Raw genomic sequence first — 17,625 nt, 5'->3', positions numbered from 1 at the left:
CTTAGACGGTTTGGTCACATAAAACGGCGGTCTTCCAATGACCCGGTTAGGAGAGTAGAGGTATTAGATTTGACTTATGTTAAGAAAGGTAGAGGCAGACCTAAAAAGACCTGGTTAGAAAATATTAGGAATGACCTTTCTTTATTAGATTTAAACAAGAATTTGACCTTTAATAGGACACAATGGAGAAAAAGGATTCATGTAGCCGACCCCATGTAGTGGGATAAAGGCTTGATGTTGTAGTTGTTGTTGTTAAACTCTTAGCGCATTAGTTAGAAATAAGTTGGAGAATTCTAATAGGTCAAGTTATGAGCCTTCACTTTGCCCAAAAAATTAATTTTTATGAGTCGCTGCTACAAGTATGAATAAAAAGCAACCAATACTAATTTGATTGTGACTGTTTTGCTAGTAGTAATTATAAGAGGTGCCATGGAGGTAGAGGCTGCAAATAGTCCAAAATTACATACAATAGATGTGCAAATAGTCTAAATTTTGCAAGTGGGTGCTATTGCAAATTAGTCTCAAATAAAAACCAAATAGACAACTTTTGGTTGATTGCCTTCACAAGTTAAATATAGTACAACAACTAAGATATCATATACATCAATGTATAGATCTAATAATATTCATGCATCTCTGACCGAAGTCGCAATGCTAAATAGATCGAAGTCGCCAAAAAACCAACTTTCACTCATTAGAAATCTCTCTTCTCTAGAAGGCTTTATGGGGCTTATTTTCATAAAATGAATATGTAATGGATTTTTATATTTTTATAAAAAAAGTTGACCTAGCGTCGCAATGCTTGACCCTGCAATGTTGTAGTGCTCTCTGCTGGAGAGCACAGCACCGTAGTGGCAGACTCTAGCATTGCAGCGTTAGTGCATTTTTCAAAAATTTGTTGTTGAGCTAAATGCCACAACGCTACTAACATAAGTGTCGCGGTGCTCTCGGGGGAAATATTTGATGTTTTACAAGTATGCACACAAATCCTAAGGGCACAATTCAAAACATTTTCGAACACTCATTTGCATGTAGAACATTCACAGACACATGCAGAAAGAATGAATACAAAAACTTCAATGAATTACCCTTACCAATTCGGGTCAGAACAAATACAACTGCGTGTTGCCACGTTAAGTATTATAGTCAACCTTGAGAGTTGTAAAAAACCATTGGCATTTAGAGCATCGTCAATATCAGTGGCGCTGTCTTTGATTCAAAAGTCTTCATATCATCCGTTGGATCAGTCCTCCCCCTACTAGACTCCAAATTAGGCATTTTGAAGATTGGTGGCACGTTCACCTATGCTATCTCCATCAAGAAGGCATTCGTCAACACAAGCTCGGCCCTCCTCGGCCACTAAGATGACGGGTTATACTCTTCATCATGATGTGAGTGGGATTCAGGTTGACTGTTAAAATCAACGCTCTATGCTCTGGCCACCTACGACAAACTGTTGCACAAAAGATCCTTCGGGGATACTTTCTCTGTATGTGTGCATGCCACAACAGTCCCAACAAAGCATATTGTATTATCTTAAAACCTCCCCTCCATCTCCTTGAGATCATAGCAAGTAGTATAATTCAGGTTCTCAATGTTCACAAATAGTTTGAGGTTGGTTTGCTCGTTAAGTTATGCCTATCTTCAATCCACTAGCATTAATTTATGCTCATCACACATTTTAAGATATTGGATCCAAGTTTTTTTGTAGGTGACACCCAACCTTATTATAAAGCAAGTCTAAGAGATTATGACTTGAGAACCTATGAAAGAAAAGCAAAAAGAAAAGGAGAGTTCTATGTAAAGTGCTTCATCAGCTCATATAATCTTTTCAAGTGTACCAAAAGATCCATAATGTTCCTCTTCACCAATTATTTATAAGGATCTAAGGCTCGTAGGAAATTTTAAATAAAAAATAAACAAAAAGTATAATAATTAATGATCCTTAGTACAGACTAACCCAGACACGTGTCAGGCTCGGGCTAGCCTGTGAATGACTACATTTCTAATTTTGAACACTCTGTTTTGGGGTAAGTTCCCTTGTTCTGAGTGCATAGTAGAGAGTAAATATGGGCAAGTCCGCTGGTGAGGAACTAATTAAGAAGGTTGTGGCTGAAGAGTACTAAAATGTCATTAGCAACCCTATTGATGGAGTCTTGGATTGCTTCGATGAGGGAGGTGAGCCTACTCAAGTTGCGGGCATAGTAGACTCCATGGTCTGCTAAATGTGATGGGATAAGCTGGAACCATCTTAGAAAGATATTTTCCTGCAGCTTGGATGATGGATATTGTTAATGAAGTTTCACCAAAGGTAATTGCAAGTGGCTTTGGTGGGAGCTTCTTGTCAGGGGGTGAGTCCATATTTGAGTTGTCCGTTTGAACACTTAGCTTTCTATGGGAGTGACTCCCCTTTGACTATTTTTTCAAGTTGGATATTGGAAAACCTTGGGCAAGTCCTCATTGCTGAAGCCAACTAGATACAAATTCAACTATTTTGACCATCAAACTACCTGTTAAATGCCTAAAAAGGTATATGTGAGTGTACATCCTTGAAGAAATTTTACATTAATATTGGGAGTTATGAAATTCAGTAAAATATAAAGGCTCATCATCTCAATTCAACAGGAACGACAAATGGAAAAAAATAATGAACTAAAATTCTTACCATAGTTTAGTGACCTACAAATCAATTTATGATATGCAGGTGTATACGTAGAATCATGAATTATACAAATATAATTAGGTTTAGTAGAATATAGAACAACATAAAAATTAAAAGAGCCAACCAAAATTTGTCAGCAAGATGGAAATATAAGGATCATACTGAATCAAAACAAACAAATAATCAAGCAAGTTAAAGCAATAAAATCCTGACAAATTACAAACTAAAATACAGGCCATAACAAGCTAATTTAAAGTAGGACTACAAAATCAGTACCCATCAGAAACACTCAAAAACTTTTAAATAATAAATACTTTCATTAGAAGAAAAAATGGAATTTTTAGAACCCATGGATTGAATGACTTTTGCGAACGGCTTAACTGTAAGATAAAGGTAAAGCATACATGAATTATGCTTTGGCGGAAACTATATCCCAAACAGTTTATATTCAAGGACATGAAGTTCTAATATTTAGTGCATGCTCGGATTTAGTTTATTTTTCCAAAAACATGTATTTATATAGAGAAAAAAAGTTGACACCTAAATTTCATTTCATAACTTTAAAAAGAAGGTATCTGGCTTCTAAAAATTGTGAAAACACCCACATATGTGTTTTAAAATGTTTCAGAATCATGCATAAGTGATTGTTTGAATAAATATGATTAATTTGACTAAAGAGATATTAATCAGAGTAATTAGAATTATATATGATGCAAGCAAAAATTAGGATAAGCCCCTAATTTTTGCAAGCAAAAGAAAAAACTTCCTAGGAAATAGAAAATTACATAAAATACTCAGAATACGATAAATTACAACTTATATAAGATAAAAACTCTTACAAACGACGCGTACCAACTTTGAAAATAAAACAAACACCTAAAACTGCATTTCTTGTCGATTGAGAAGAAGGATACAAGTGGAAGGGAACTTGCGGATAGAAGAAAGAGGTAAGAAGCCGAGACGAAGGAGGAGAAGCCCGCAAGCTTTCCTAGATGAAGAGGAAGCACGAAACAAGCTCGCAAGCTTTTCCAAAGAAGAAAAAACCCTCAGGTTTTTATTCTCCAAAAATACCACATAATCTCTCTTTTTATTACAAAACATCTCCTAATATTTATAGGAGAAAAGCTGGCGACCAAATAGTCACAAAGGGCCAGCATTTAATTTCCAATAACAGCACCTAAAAGGCAACACAAAAAATAGGGAAATAGCAGTCACCAGTCAAGCAGCCAAGGGGGAACCGAAGGGGCACAAGGGGAACTGGAACAGCCCATGGGAAGGAGAAGGGAACATCACAGGAAACAGCAACCAAGGAGAAAACTGAGGAGACACAAAGAAGGGGAAAAGGAAACCAAAAGGGGAAGGATAGCCATAGGTGGGAAACCAAAAGGTTAATAAAAATGGGAATGAATCTAATTAATTTTTAATTTATGAGCTTAAAAGGTAGTCCTAAAGACATTAATGAGCTGAATTTAGAAGAGTACATTGAAGCTCACCCAAAATGTTTTGACCCCCCCCCCCCCCCCATGGGGAACACCCCCCCCCCCCCCTTGCCAACATCAATTCTCCTCCGGTTGAAAATGCTCATCTTCCGATGAGATGTCTTCAAAATTTTGGAGATCGGGCATTTCAGATTCTTGGATTAGAATATCATACTTTCGTTTGATGGATTCCCTTACTTGTTTAAATTCAGCTAGAAGTGAACACTTCTTAGACTCGTATCTCTCAGCACACACTTGCAGTTGTTCTTGAATCCTGAGAAGTTCGATCTGTATCGAATCTGAAGAACTTTCTTGTGGCGAGATCCATTTGCTTTTAGAAATAGATTCTTTAATTGCTGATGGCTTACTTTCTTGATTGCTTTTCACTTGATGTTTATCCATCTTGACTTAAAAAAGACACAAAACCTAGGAAGACACCAACCAAAGCTCTGATACCAAATTAATGCAAGCAAAAATTAAGGCAAGACCCTAATTTTTGCAAGCAAAAGAAAAAGCTTCCTGTGAATTAGAAAATTTCATAAAATACTCAAAATACAATCAATTACAACTTATATAAGATAAAGACTCTTACAAACGACATGTACCAACTTTAAAAATAAAACAAACACCTAAAACTGCATTTCTTGTCGATTGAGAAGAAGGATACAAGTAGAAGGGAACTTGCGGATAGAAGAAAGAGGTAAAAAGACGAGACGAAAGAGAAGCCTGCAAGCCTTCCTAGACGAAGAGGAAGCACGTAACAAGCACGCAAGCTTTTCCAAAGAAGGAAGAAAAAACTCTCAGGTTTTTAGTGTCCAAAAATACCACATAATCTCTATTTTTATTACAAAAAATCTCCTAATATTTATAGGAGAAAAGCGGGCAGCCAAATAGTCACAAAGGGTCAGTATTTAATTTCCATAATAGCACCTAAAAGGCCACACAGAAAACAGGGAAAAAGCACCCAAGGGGGAACCGAAGGGGCACAAAGGGAACCGAAGGGGCACAAGGGGAACCGAAGGGGCACAAGGGGAACCGAAGGGGCACAAGGGGAACCGGAACAGCCCATGGGAAGGAGCAGGGAACAGCCACGGGAAATAGCAACCAGGGAGAAAATCGAGGAGACACAAAGAACGGGAAAAGGCAACCAAAAGAGGAAGGAGAGCCATAGGTGGGGAAACCAAAGGGCTAATAAAAAAGGGAATGAATCTAATTAATCTTTAATTTATGAGCTTAAAAGGTAGTCCTAAAGACATTAATGAGCTGAATTTAGAAGAGTACATTCACCCAAAATGTTTTGACCCCCCCCTTGCCTACGTCAATATAGCATATAAATATCATTATTAATATTTTATAGTGTTTAATTCAGATAATTAGATGTGAATAATTAATAAATAAATAAATTGAAACAAAATTTCATTATCTATATAATTTGTATATTTTAAAGAATAAAGGGAAATATCATTAACCAAATTGGAAATACAAGATAAGAAAATACCAATATACCGTGAAGCAATAAACAAGTTAAAATAAATCTAGTAAGTTACACAGATAAAAAAGTACAAAGCAAGCAAATTAGGAGAGAAAAAAAATTAGCAGTAATCAGTCTCCCATTCAAATGGGTCATACTCAACAAATTCCATAGTCCAAGATCTTATATATCTCTAACTTGTAATGTTTAAGGTTTAAAATTCTACAATTGGGTATTGAGGCCTTCTCTATCCATGAAGCGAGACGTAAGCCTAAGGCATTTTTTAAAATCTAAATAATTTTTTTTTTAATAATAGCCAAACAATCTATTAAAAGATGACTTAAGAAATAAATAGTTATATTTATGAAACACAAAAATGCATAAGACATAAAGTGGAAAGTAATAAATTGCATGAAATATAATTAAAATCCCAAAATCACAATAACCAAAAAATATATAATGGAGTTCAAATCAAAATAATATCTTTCCCAATATCCTGCTCATCGACATTTAATTCAAAAAAGAAATAGTCATGACATGGCAACTCAAAAGTTATCAGCGTTGTCATCACTGAGGGGGTCTTCATTTGAATCATCATCACAATGAATTGCTCTCTCCTGTCTCATCACTTATTGAGTCCAATGGCTCTAAATCTACTTCTTCTTCCTCTATATCAATTATTTTACTATTCTATAAATGTCTTTCTTCAGTATAAAGAAAAATAATACTTCAAAGTAAATAAGCTTCAAAAAAACAATTGAATATATCTTTTTTAGTTTGTTCTTTAGGTGCTTGGGCTGTGGTGGTTGTAGATACTCTATTTATATTACCATTAAGGAAATCAATGTTCAAATCTTCCTGTCGTAGTAATTTAGATGGTGTTACCTCCACTTCATCATCTAAAATTACTCATCTGATGTTATATCCTCACAAACCAAAGAATCTTCGACATCCTTCAACTTTTCGTTTTCAAGTTCCTATATTTAAATCTCTTATTATACATTATGTTCACTCAGGAATTCATCCTTATAGTAGTCACAAGATTTCTCCTCTTTGTGCACACTTTGTTGTACGTGCTCTCATTGTGTTCATATCAAGATGAAGATTTCATTAATCATAAAATCTTTATAGCAAAACGCTGCAATTCTGGAGTGTCATCACCAAATTGAATCCAACACACAATTGAGATTTATATAAATAAGTGTAATAAGTACTAAGAAAAAGAATTTGAAATAAATGAGTATAGAATACATTCAAATAACAAATAAAATTATTGGGAGATCGCTTGGAAGCAATGACTTTTGATTGTTACAATCCAAAAAAAACACCCTTTAATCTTAAACGGTACAAATTGTATGTTAACATTTAATCTTTTAGTTGAATCAGCTATGAGACTATTTATACATTTATATAACCCTAATTTTATCTCAGGATTTTGACTTATTTTAAGTCTATTCATATTAAAGGTTCACATAATAGTCTGTTGCATGTATGTGCCAATGAAGTTATAGCTCTCACCGGTCATCAAAGATATTCCAAGTTTCTTTGTAGCTGTACTCTTCCTCTCATAAGTTGTAGACAAACATTTCTTTTATTTTATTCATAACATTGTATATAAAGATCATAGCAGTGTTTTCTCAGCATCCACCGTCCTCAGAACCTACACTAGTGACCTAGTGGTTGTGATAGCATACATAACACTGTACCAAAATATGTCACTTAAAAACAATCTTCCATAGCTCTATCCCCTCAACTTTTCTTTCCCAAGCATAACACAACCACAGTGTAGAGATGAACATAAACTCCAAAGGTTGCAAAGTCTCCAACATATTCTGCAAAGTCAAATATACGGTGGAAAATCTGATTGTTGCAAAACTAATTATTTCTTTCTTTGAAAATATTCTCATAAGTGTCAAAATACAAGAATAATTATAAAAAATGGTACTTATCCTCTTAGCTTTTGTTAGTACATTCTTATGCTATGGTAGCTCCCCAAACTTCTCAAGAATGAAATCTATGCAATTTCCTACACATGGAGTCCAATAAAAATGTTTCCTTTTCTCCATAAGATTTCTTCCTAAAGCCCTATACCACTAGCATTATATGTTACTAATTGAACAACTAAGTAGTCTCCAACCTCCTCAACGATTCTATCAAGTAATCCAAAAAAATATTCAGCATCTTTCACCTGATCAAATGCCTCAATTGACATAAAAAACAGTGTCATAAGAGTTATTGATATGTATGTTTATCAAACTTCTACCCTTCGCATATGATCATCCATCAGACATGATTATAACATCTGTTGGGGCCAAGTCCTCTTAATTTCCTCAAAATTTATCTCAGTATTACCCAACACCTTCAAAATTCAAGTCATTAAGTCATACATGAATGAAAGTTTCAACCCTCTCCCATACGCTCCAATTGAACAGGTCATATTGTAATAAGAAGGGAAGGTTGCAACATTAAATGGGATAACATTCTCATTAACAAAGTTGGTCTATATCCATAGATTCACATATTCATGCCTATCTAATATTCTTTAGGGTCAGCGTTTGTGCAATAAAAGGCTTGTCTTCCTATTTATCCTCTAAGGAATTCGCCATATACTGATCCATGGGACCTCTTGCACCCCTCGAGTACATGAATTGCAATGAAGAAGATGAATCTCGACCGCTATGCTCACTCCCATAGTAGGAGCCCACATAAACTTTCTCCTAAAACTGTCTCTATGCAAGGTGCTTAGGTATTATTGACTTATTCATACATATTTTGATCTCCTCTATTATTGTATCAAGCACTTGAGCACATACTGCGACATTCTAGTTTGATCTGGATTAGTGCTCCTTCATCCTAGTCACACCCACCACTTTCTCATAGTAGTTATATTTCAGTATACATATGACTTGTCGCTATCTCCCACGTCAACTTGATTGCCATGTTTTCACGCAGGATCTTTTCTATAACTCGATATGGTTTTATCTTTGTTTCAGACCATCCTCTACAAAACCCTGCAATAATAAGTTAAGAACATGAAGCATTGAACTCATTAACAATTAATGCATGCATGCATTGGCGATCATCACCAGAGCAATGAATAATTCAAGTTAATCATCACAAAAGCAATGAACAAGGGGAGATGTGATTGTTCAATTGGAACATTCAATAGAAGATACATGAAGCAACTCATCAGCTTTGTGTAGAAACATTCAACATTTTGTATTTTTTTTTTTTTTTGGTTTTCGATGTAATTTTCGTTTTTTTCTTTAAGAAAATATATTTGTATACAAAGAAAGAACAAGAATTATTAATCTATCATAAATAAAGTCAACTTAAATATCTAATTGTGCAAATAATTTGTTATATGAAGTCTTAGTACTATGTAATCATTAAATTTAATTTTCCAACAACAAAATCCTATTCAATTGAGCTGCTCTGGATGAATAGCTTCTATGAAATTGCAATCAAATTGTTAAAAATGATAGATTATCTCGACTGAAAAACAACACTTGATTATCCATCCTACCTTCTATCACCAAATAAAATCCCAAAATTTATAACCAAAGAAAATGTGCCAAATAGTAATCTGGAATCGAACCCAAACATTCAAAAATATATCAAATTACTTTTAATATAATTAAGTAAGAGGAAAAAAACCCACTTACCTTTAATGCAGCGGCATTGAAGTTGAACAACAAACAACGATTTGGAGGCAAAGGAGCACGTGAAAGGGAAGAAAGATGGCTACTATTGTAGTGAGAAAAGGTCCCATCATTACTTCCAATCCAACAGGAAGAACGATATCGAATTGTCCTCACATTTGATCCATCAAGAAGAGCATCATTGAACCATACCTGACTTCCGATCCAATAGGGAACGCATCGAATAAGGCAAAATATCTTATAACAAATCATTCAAAACTACCTTATGCGCAGCAAACAAAGTCGAACAACACGACGGGATGAACCCCAAGTTTAAAGCTTAGGTTTAGGTCTTAATTTTTTTTACTCGTCATTTTGAGGCAAGCACCTCACAGAAATGAGGCAACGCGCCTCAGGAAATTATAGGCATGCACGTCACAAAGGCTAATAGAGGCATCCGCCTCGACTTGTTCCAGGCGACAATTGTGCTGAGGCGTGCCTCCAATTGTGCAATTTTAAACAATGGTAATGTTATATTCTTTTACTAGTTATGTGCTACATAAGGGAAGAAAGTGTAAGGCAATCCTCAATCTAATGAGACTCGTCATCATTAGATAGATCTAAGAAATTTTAGAAACTAAACTTGGATCCATGCTAATATGACATGACCTAAGAAGTATTCAAATTATTGTCTATATCATTAGGAGAATTATCCGATGAAAAAACAACAATCATAATCTATTGAATCAATAATATGAGGAAAGGGCATATGATCTATAAGAGAATAATTCATAGAAGCCTCATTGTTTACAGCAACTTGAATCATTAAGACATTCTCCTAATGAGAAGAGAAAGATGGCTACTTCTAATTGACATCAACTAGAACTTCAACATTCAAATATACCATAACATCTAAAACACAAGCAAATTTCCTATAAGAAATGTTGAAGCCAAGAAGCTAATAATGATTATAATAGAATATTACAATGGAATCATCTCAAAGACAGGCTTCTGCCGGTAGCAAATTTTCCTAGCTCCAATCAACATTTTCTCTTCAAACACTTAGATACATAAATTTCAGCTAACACTTAACCCATAAAGACATAAGATTCGGAAAACCTTGGAACATCCGGATGCAATGGGTTACAAAGAATCAATTCCAAATAAAATAAGATTAATTTGTTAAAAAAATGCATTCTTACATGGTGGAATGCTGTCCAGAATGAGATAATAAGAGTTTCATTGGTTAGGTCAAACTATGATGATCATTTCAATATCCTTGCGGGGAAGTTCGCAATAAGGATGAATCTACATGTGAACAATACAACGTAATCTTCTACAAGCAACTGTGATGAGAACATTCATCAAATTAAGTAGCGAATTAAAAATATCACAACTTAGATTACAATTCTCTAAAAAACTTCTGATAATTTAAGGATTAAGGCAGCCATAAATGAACTTTCCAACTAAAAAAAAATAGAGGTTTAGGAAGCTAATTGATAGGATCTTAAGAAACGATGAGAGCAAGCTTATCTTAAAAATAAGATGAAAAATGCTTTAAAATTACGGTGAGAAACATAAAATCAATTATGGCAAGGGTCGATTAGAACATGGCTTAGTGTTGTTCAAATGTTGACCTTAAACAAACTATGCAAATGACTTATAAGAGGCAACAAATATGCCAATACTCTGAGAGGCACTAAAGAGAAAGTAAAGAACACTCGTCGTATTGTCAACTTCACCGCAATTATTAGAAAGCTCATTTGTGAAAATCGCTTAAGGAATCGGATGTTGGAGTCAAGCTATCCCAGCAACTACCTCAAGTGGAGAAAATGATAGCTGGAGATGAGATGCAGTAAGATTCATTAACGACATCAAATCAACATATGGAGGAGATGACTCAAAGAGTGCTGCAATAAAGGAGGCTAGAATCAAGAGGGTAGTTGATGCCAATGTCGAAAAGCTATCAAGGAGGAGGGAGGGCCATCACAAAGGATGAATACATGAATGAGTTGCCACCGATTGAGGCCTAGTGTTCACTTGATTTTTGGAAGGCTAGAATAATGAGTTGAAAGTACTCAATAATTATTTACGGTTTTGATTAACATCATTAAAGTAAAACATTCAAATTCGTAAGCTTACCCACTTTGTTATCTTTTCAATGTGTATATATGGGGGATTTACATACATATCACTTTATTTCATGTTATTTATATATCTAACACATAAAACATTAATATTGCATGTCTACCACCCATAGAACAAATATGGGTGCATGAAATGAAATATTAAACTTCATAGGATGGTATGAGCGATATGAATGAAAGATAGGAGTGGTATATTTGATTAAAGTTGTATATGGATGGTAGACATGTAATATTAATATTTTGGATTTTAGATATGTAAAAGCATGAAATAAAGTTGAACAATAGTGCAACGCTTCTTTTAGGACAGCACATAATCAAAGAAATTAAAGCAATTTCAGCTTAAGAGATTTGAATGCATAAGGCCAAAATCATAACGTAATAAAACATATAGATCGACAATTTCAATCCAATTGTCTAATAAGCTCCCACTATAAATTGAAACTAATCCCCTTAATTTCAAAAACTGCAAATCCCTGGAGAAATTTTGAACGTAAAAACGAGATACGTAAAGCAATGATGGGCAAGTACCCAGGAATAACAAGGACATGCAATTTGCGTACAACGATTTCATAGCCCAAGCATGTGGATGAAGAGCGGAAGATGGTGAACAAAAAGATCCGGATAGATCTCACCAACCTGGGAATATAAAGGAGGTGGAAGACCGAGCTTTTGGGAGCAGCTCGTGCGAGCAAAAAGAGAGGCGCTTCTGCCCCTCGTCGCCACCGGCAGTGCGTCAACGAGAGGACTTACCTTAAACTGACCGTAGCAGTCCATTAACAATCAGAAAAATACTGTCTCCAACCTATCTCTGGAGTCTACTCTGTAAACCCTAAATTAGCAATCTATCAGACCAGACGTGGAGATCAAAAACACAGTCGCTTCTCCGGATTCCAAAATATTCCGGGGGCCGATTTTTACACTAGTATGCGCGCTCGAACGGATGCGGGAATACTAAAGAAAACTTTCTAAATGTTTTTTTTTTTTTTTTTTTTAAGAAATGCTAAATTGCATTAAAAGAAAAAAGTAAACCAAATACAAGCTACTATGGGATAGAGAGTCTATCACATTCCTCTTTTAGAATATTAAACAAAGAAGAAGGAACCTTATTGCTACTAAGATCTTCCCAAAGAAAATCTTCAAGTAATGCAAAGTTAGCACAAATGTGGGCTAATTTATTACAATCTCTATTAACAAAATGAAAAAGAATGTTACCGAATCCATCCAAAAAAGAGGTCTTCAAGCTCCTCTTCATGTACAAACCGAGGTTCTATATTCAAAGATTTTTGTAGAAGTTTGATGATGTTGATATTATCTCCTTCTATAATCAGTCCCTTTGCATCCAGCATCCAATAAAGATGAAATTCTTCAATGAACAGATGGCCATTAGTTCCAATGCTCCATTATCCCAATGAGTGCAATTGAGTCCAAAAGGAAGTAAAAATCTGCCTTTAGAATCTCTAAAAATTCCACCTATACCTCCATTATTGTTACTAGTTAAAGCTGCATCAAGATTAACCTTAATCCATTCTGGGGGAGGCGGTGCCAATGAGAAATCAGCCGTGTTGGCTGGTTAGCATCCCAGTGATCCATGAAAAGATTAGAATAAGAAATTGATGCATAACTAATAGCATTGCAGGCAATGTAGTTCAAACTCAATTCTTTTTTCCCATGCTTGATTAAATTTCTACTCTTCCATGAGAAATAAACTAGATAACAGTATAAATTTGCCATTGATTTATTTTCAACTGATAACCTTTTCAAATGATACTTACAATCATTGGCAGAGGAGAAAAATGGACACATGAAACCCCATTTCCTGAGAATGCATATAGTTTACTGTAGTTTTGAACAATGCACCATGACATGATCAGTATTTTCTTATTCAATACATCCTCTAGGACATAAATTGTGTCCCAGTAATCTTCGATTCATCAGAAATCCATTTGTTGGGATTGCCTCATTGAGAAGCCGCCACCAAAAACATTAAATTCTAGGATTGAGCTTTAATTTATTTAGCCAGATTCCATAATGAACAGTTCCGTAATCTTCATTATTATAAGAAGAGGCCAAAGCAGCAATGCTTTTGCCCGAGAACCTTTTCTTCAGCTCAATGCTATCCTTGGATTGATATGGAAAATTTTCAATTTGAATAATAATCTTCACAAGATCTTTCCCAAAGAATTTATTAAGAAGATCATTCTTTCAACATCCATCTGAAATAAAGCTTTCCAACGATGGAAATTCAAAATTCTCTACGGCCACAAATGTAGGCCATTTCTCTAGACACATATCTAGAATTCATACATCTTTAAGAATGTTTATTGACTTACCTGAAGCAATTTTCCACTTCGTGATAGGCCTTAGAGCAAGAGCACCATCAGCCAATATCTTCCAGGTAGAGGATTTATTTACTCTATTAGCTTGTTCCCAAAATTTAGTATCATATCTTGCCATCAAAGCTTTATTGAGCAAAGAGTCTTCTTCTTTTAAGAAATTCCAAGCAAATTTTGCTCTAAGAGGACCAGTCATAGAACTCACCTACCTTAAGCCTTGACATCCTTCCTTCCAGGTTTTGCACATTTTTTCCCATGACAAATAATGTAGTCCATGAAGACCTCCTTGTCTATCCCAAATAAAATTCCTAGCGGCTTTCTCAATTTCTTTAAGAATACTCATTGGAATTAATGTGTGGGTAGCCACAAAAACTGGTAATGCCGCTAGGACTGATTTAGTAAGTATAATTCTTCTAGCCAAAGATATCATCTGTTTGCCCCAAACAATTAGTTTGGAATTCACCTTTTCAAGTATATAATTAAAATCTGAAGCTAGCAATTTCCTCAAAGCCAATTTGATGCCCAGATAAAAAACTGCACAGTTTTGAATCCCCATAGTTTTGTTATAGATTTTTTCCTCCTCTTTTTAACTAAATTCTCGAAAATTATTACAGATTTTTTATTATTAATGCTCTGCCCAGATCTGTTGCAAAAATCTGAGATAATTTTCTTAGATCTCCTCATACTTCTCATATTAGCTTGGGAGAACAACAAGATATCATCTGCATATAAAAGATGTGACACTCTAGGTGCATTTGTCGAGATTTTGATACCCAAGCTCCTTCCACTATACCATATATCATTGGTTAATAGTTGAGAGCAAAGGATAAACAAATAGGGAGAAAGTGGACAACCTTGTCTGAATCCACTATATGTTTTAATCCCTTTCGAGATCTTTCCATTTATCTTAAAAAAGAATTCAGGAAATTCTACACATTCCATAATTAGATTTGAAAATCTGATTGGAAATCCCATTTCCTTCAAGATCAATCTAAAGGTATCCCAAGCCATACTATCATAAGCTTGTTCCATATCAAGCAGCTTAATCGCCACCCATCCTTCTTTTGATTTAGAAATTTTTAGCTTATTAAACAATTCCTGAGCTAAAAGAATGTGATTTGACAGTGATCTACCTTTTAGAAATGTCGTTTGCTCCTCCAAAATAAGACCACCAATCACCTTCATAAGTCTATTTAAGATCATTTTGGCTATAATCTTATATAAAGTGCCACACATGCTAATAGGTCGAAAACCTGAGGGAGAATTTGGATTCAGCAACTTTGGAATGAGAATAACTAGCGCCTTCTTCTAGCTTGAACAAAGCTGTCCTGTAATGAAAAAATACTGTACTAGTCTCCATACATCATTCCCAGTTATATACCAATAATTTTTGAAGAAAGAGTAAGTTGTACCATCTAATCTAGGTGAAATATTGGTTCCACTATCTTTGATAATTGCTGCAAGTTTAGAATAAGAGAACTCTTATTCTAAAATTTTACAATCAGCAACAGATAAAGATTTCAAAAACGGAGGCCATCCATTCAAATTACCATATATGTTTCTCCATTTGTTGTTAAAGAACTTCAATATGATGTCTTCAATTTTTGCATGGTCTTCTACTAAATTACCTTCTTCATTCTTCAATTGATGAACAAAATTTCCCATTCTTCTACCATTTGCAAAAGAATGGAAAAATTTTGAATTTGTATCATTTTCCTGAATCCATTTCATCTTTGATCTTTGTCTCCACCATGTGCTTAACCGAGTTGAGTTCACATTGAATTCGTGTATTTTTGCTCTAAGAATAACCTGTTTTTCTTCTTCTAAACCATTTCCATTGGCTTCTTCTAACTGTAGACCACCAATCTCACTCTTTAAAAGAATATTTCTATCTTTAAAGTTTTTTAATTTTTCCTTACTCCAGAAATGAAGTGCTTTTAAAGTCCTCTTACACTTTACATTAACAATTTTCATGGCATTCCCTTTAACTGGTTTGTTCCATGCTTTTAAAACAATCGCTTTAGCAGCTGGAAAGATGCCCAAACTTCTTCATATCTAAGCATTTTGTTTTGGTACAACTTCTCATTTACAAATCTTAGAATTAATGGACAATGATCGAAAGCAATCCTTGCCAAATGTCTTACCACTGCATTCTGAATTTCATTTAACGACTTGGATTTCAAAAGACACCTATCCAGCCTTTCAAGTATACAAGCATTTCCACCTTTGTTGTTGCACCAGGTAAATTTCGGACCCACTATTCCCACATCATGTAGGTCATTTCTTGTCATAAATGTAGACATTTGTTGCGGGCCTTGAGAAAAAGAGAACTTCTTTCCACCTCTCTTCTCTTCTTGTGAAAGTATACAATTGAAATCCCCTCCCACCACCATAGGGATATTCTTATTACTTTTTTCTTCTAATACTTCCCACAAGTTTCTTCTCAAATGTGGATTTTTGTTTCCATATATAGTAGAAACCAACCACTTACTTTTATGAAAAGACTTATTTCTCCAATCACACATTGAGGTGAAGCCTCTATTACGGAAAATTTTGTAATATTAACTTTCCATAATACCATAATACCTCCAGAAGCACCAACTGAGGGATAAAGAAAATAATCCTAATCATCACCCAACAATTTATTCACTTCATATCTCTCAAATAAATAGATTTTGGTTTCAATCACCCCAACAAAGAAGACATCCCATTCTTTTACAAAATCTTTTAAATATAGGAGGCTCCACCATCGAAATACTTTCTGCTGCCCAATCGACAGATTTGCTGATCAAGACATTTTGACCCAACTCTTCCACTTCATTTTTACCTGAAATCTTCTGAACTTTGAAATCACTTTTTTGATAGGGAATACTTGAGTTGGCAAGTAATCCATTAGGACTTACCTGAGTCGCAAGCAACCCTTCGCATTATTGACAATTGAATTACTCTGAAAGAGAACCTGACCAGATAAGATATTACTAATGTTATCTGGTTTTATTTGTTCCACTAGAACAATATCTTATTCCACTTTATCAGTTTTATCTCCTTCCAAATTAACATCTCCCTCTTCTAGTTGATTAGCCACATCACCTGGAATCCTTGGGATCTCCTGTCTAGAGCTTTTACCAAAGCCATCTTCCATAACAATTTGAGCTTCCTATTCAACTCTTACTGGAGTAACAGATTTCTTAACATATATGGCAGTGTTTGATTTATTCATCTTGTTGCTCTGTTTAAAATTTCTCCTCTTCTTGTTAATGACCATAATCCATGGACCATAAGTAGGTTCTTTAAAAACCTCTTGAGTTCTTCCCATATCATTTCTTCTATTACTATCATCAGCAACTTTCATAACCTTCTGGTTATTTTCTTTTAGCACACATTCATTCTCCATATGTCCAATCTTCCCACAACCAAAGCAAAAGTTTGATACCTTCTCATACTCCACTACTTGGAAGAACCTTCCAGCCATGCTATCCACCCAAACACCTAATGGAAGAGGTTGATCAAGCCTTATTCTTATACATACTCTAGCAAACTCTCTTCTTCCCCAATGAAACATATTACCGTCCAACATAAGTGGTTTTCCAATTATTGAAGATATACATGCTATATTCTTCTCATCCCAACATTGCAAAGGTAAGTGGGGCATTCTAACTAAATCGGAGAAGAAAGACCCTTATTAGAATCCGTAGTAAATTCTGGCGTCCACTTCTCCATTCCTACTATATGTCCGTTAACGAACCAAGGACCTCCTGAATGAGCTGCTTGTACCATCTCTTCTGATGAAAATGAGCATAAGAACCATCCTCTACCCAATGTAGTAAAGTGGAATTGATCGAATTGATTCCATTGTCTCCTTATATCCCAAGCCACCATATGGGATGGTAATT

The 17,625-nt window shown here is 34.9% G+C and overlaps 1 protein-coding gene across 1 annotated transcript in view; it reads right to left on the bottom strand.

The window, feature by feature from the left end:
* LOC110093220 (UV-B-induced protein At3g17800, chloroplastic) overlaps positions 1 to 12,356 on the bottom strand; it is a 55,565-nt gene extending 43,209 nt beyond the window's left edge. Inside the window, exon 1 of the mRNA XM_020818037.2 lies at positions 12,036 to 12,356. Coding sequence (XP_020673696.1) covers positions 12,036 to 12,173 — 138 coding nt within the window. The 5' untranslated portion in view covers positions 12,174 to 12,356. The remainder of the gene's footprint in view (positions 1 to 12,035) is intronic.
* Between the last annotated feature and the right edge of the window lie 5,269 nt (positions 12,357 to 17,625).

The sequence above is a fragment of the Dendrobium catenatum genome, unplaced genomic scaffold (genome assembly GCF_001605985.2).
Source record: "Dendrobium catenatum unplaced genomic scaffold, ASM160598v2 fragScaff_scaffold_665, whole genome shotgun sequence".
Taxonomy (NCBI): Eukaryota; Viridiplantae; Streptophyta; class Magnoliopsida; order Asparagales; family Orchidaceae; genus Dendrobium; species Dendrobium catenatum.
Note: the sequence above shows the minus strand (reverse complement) of the source record. Positions and strands in the feature narration are given on the sequence as shown.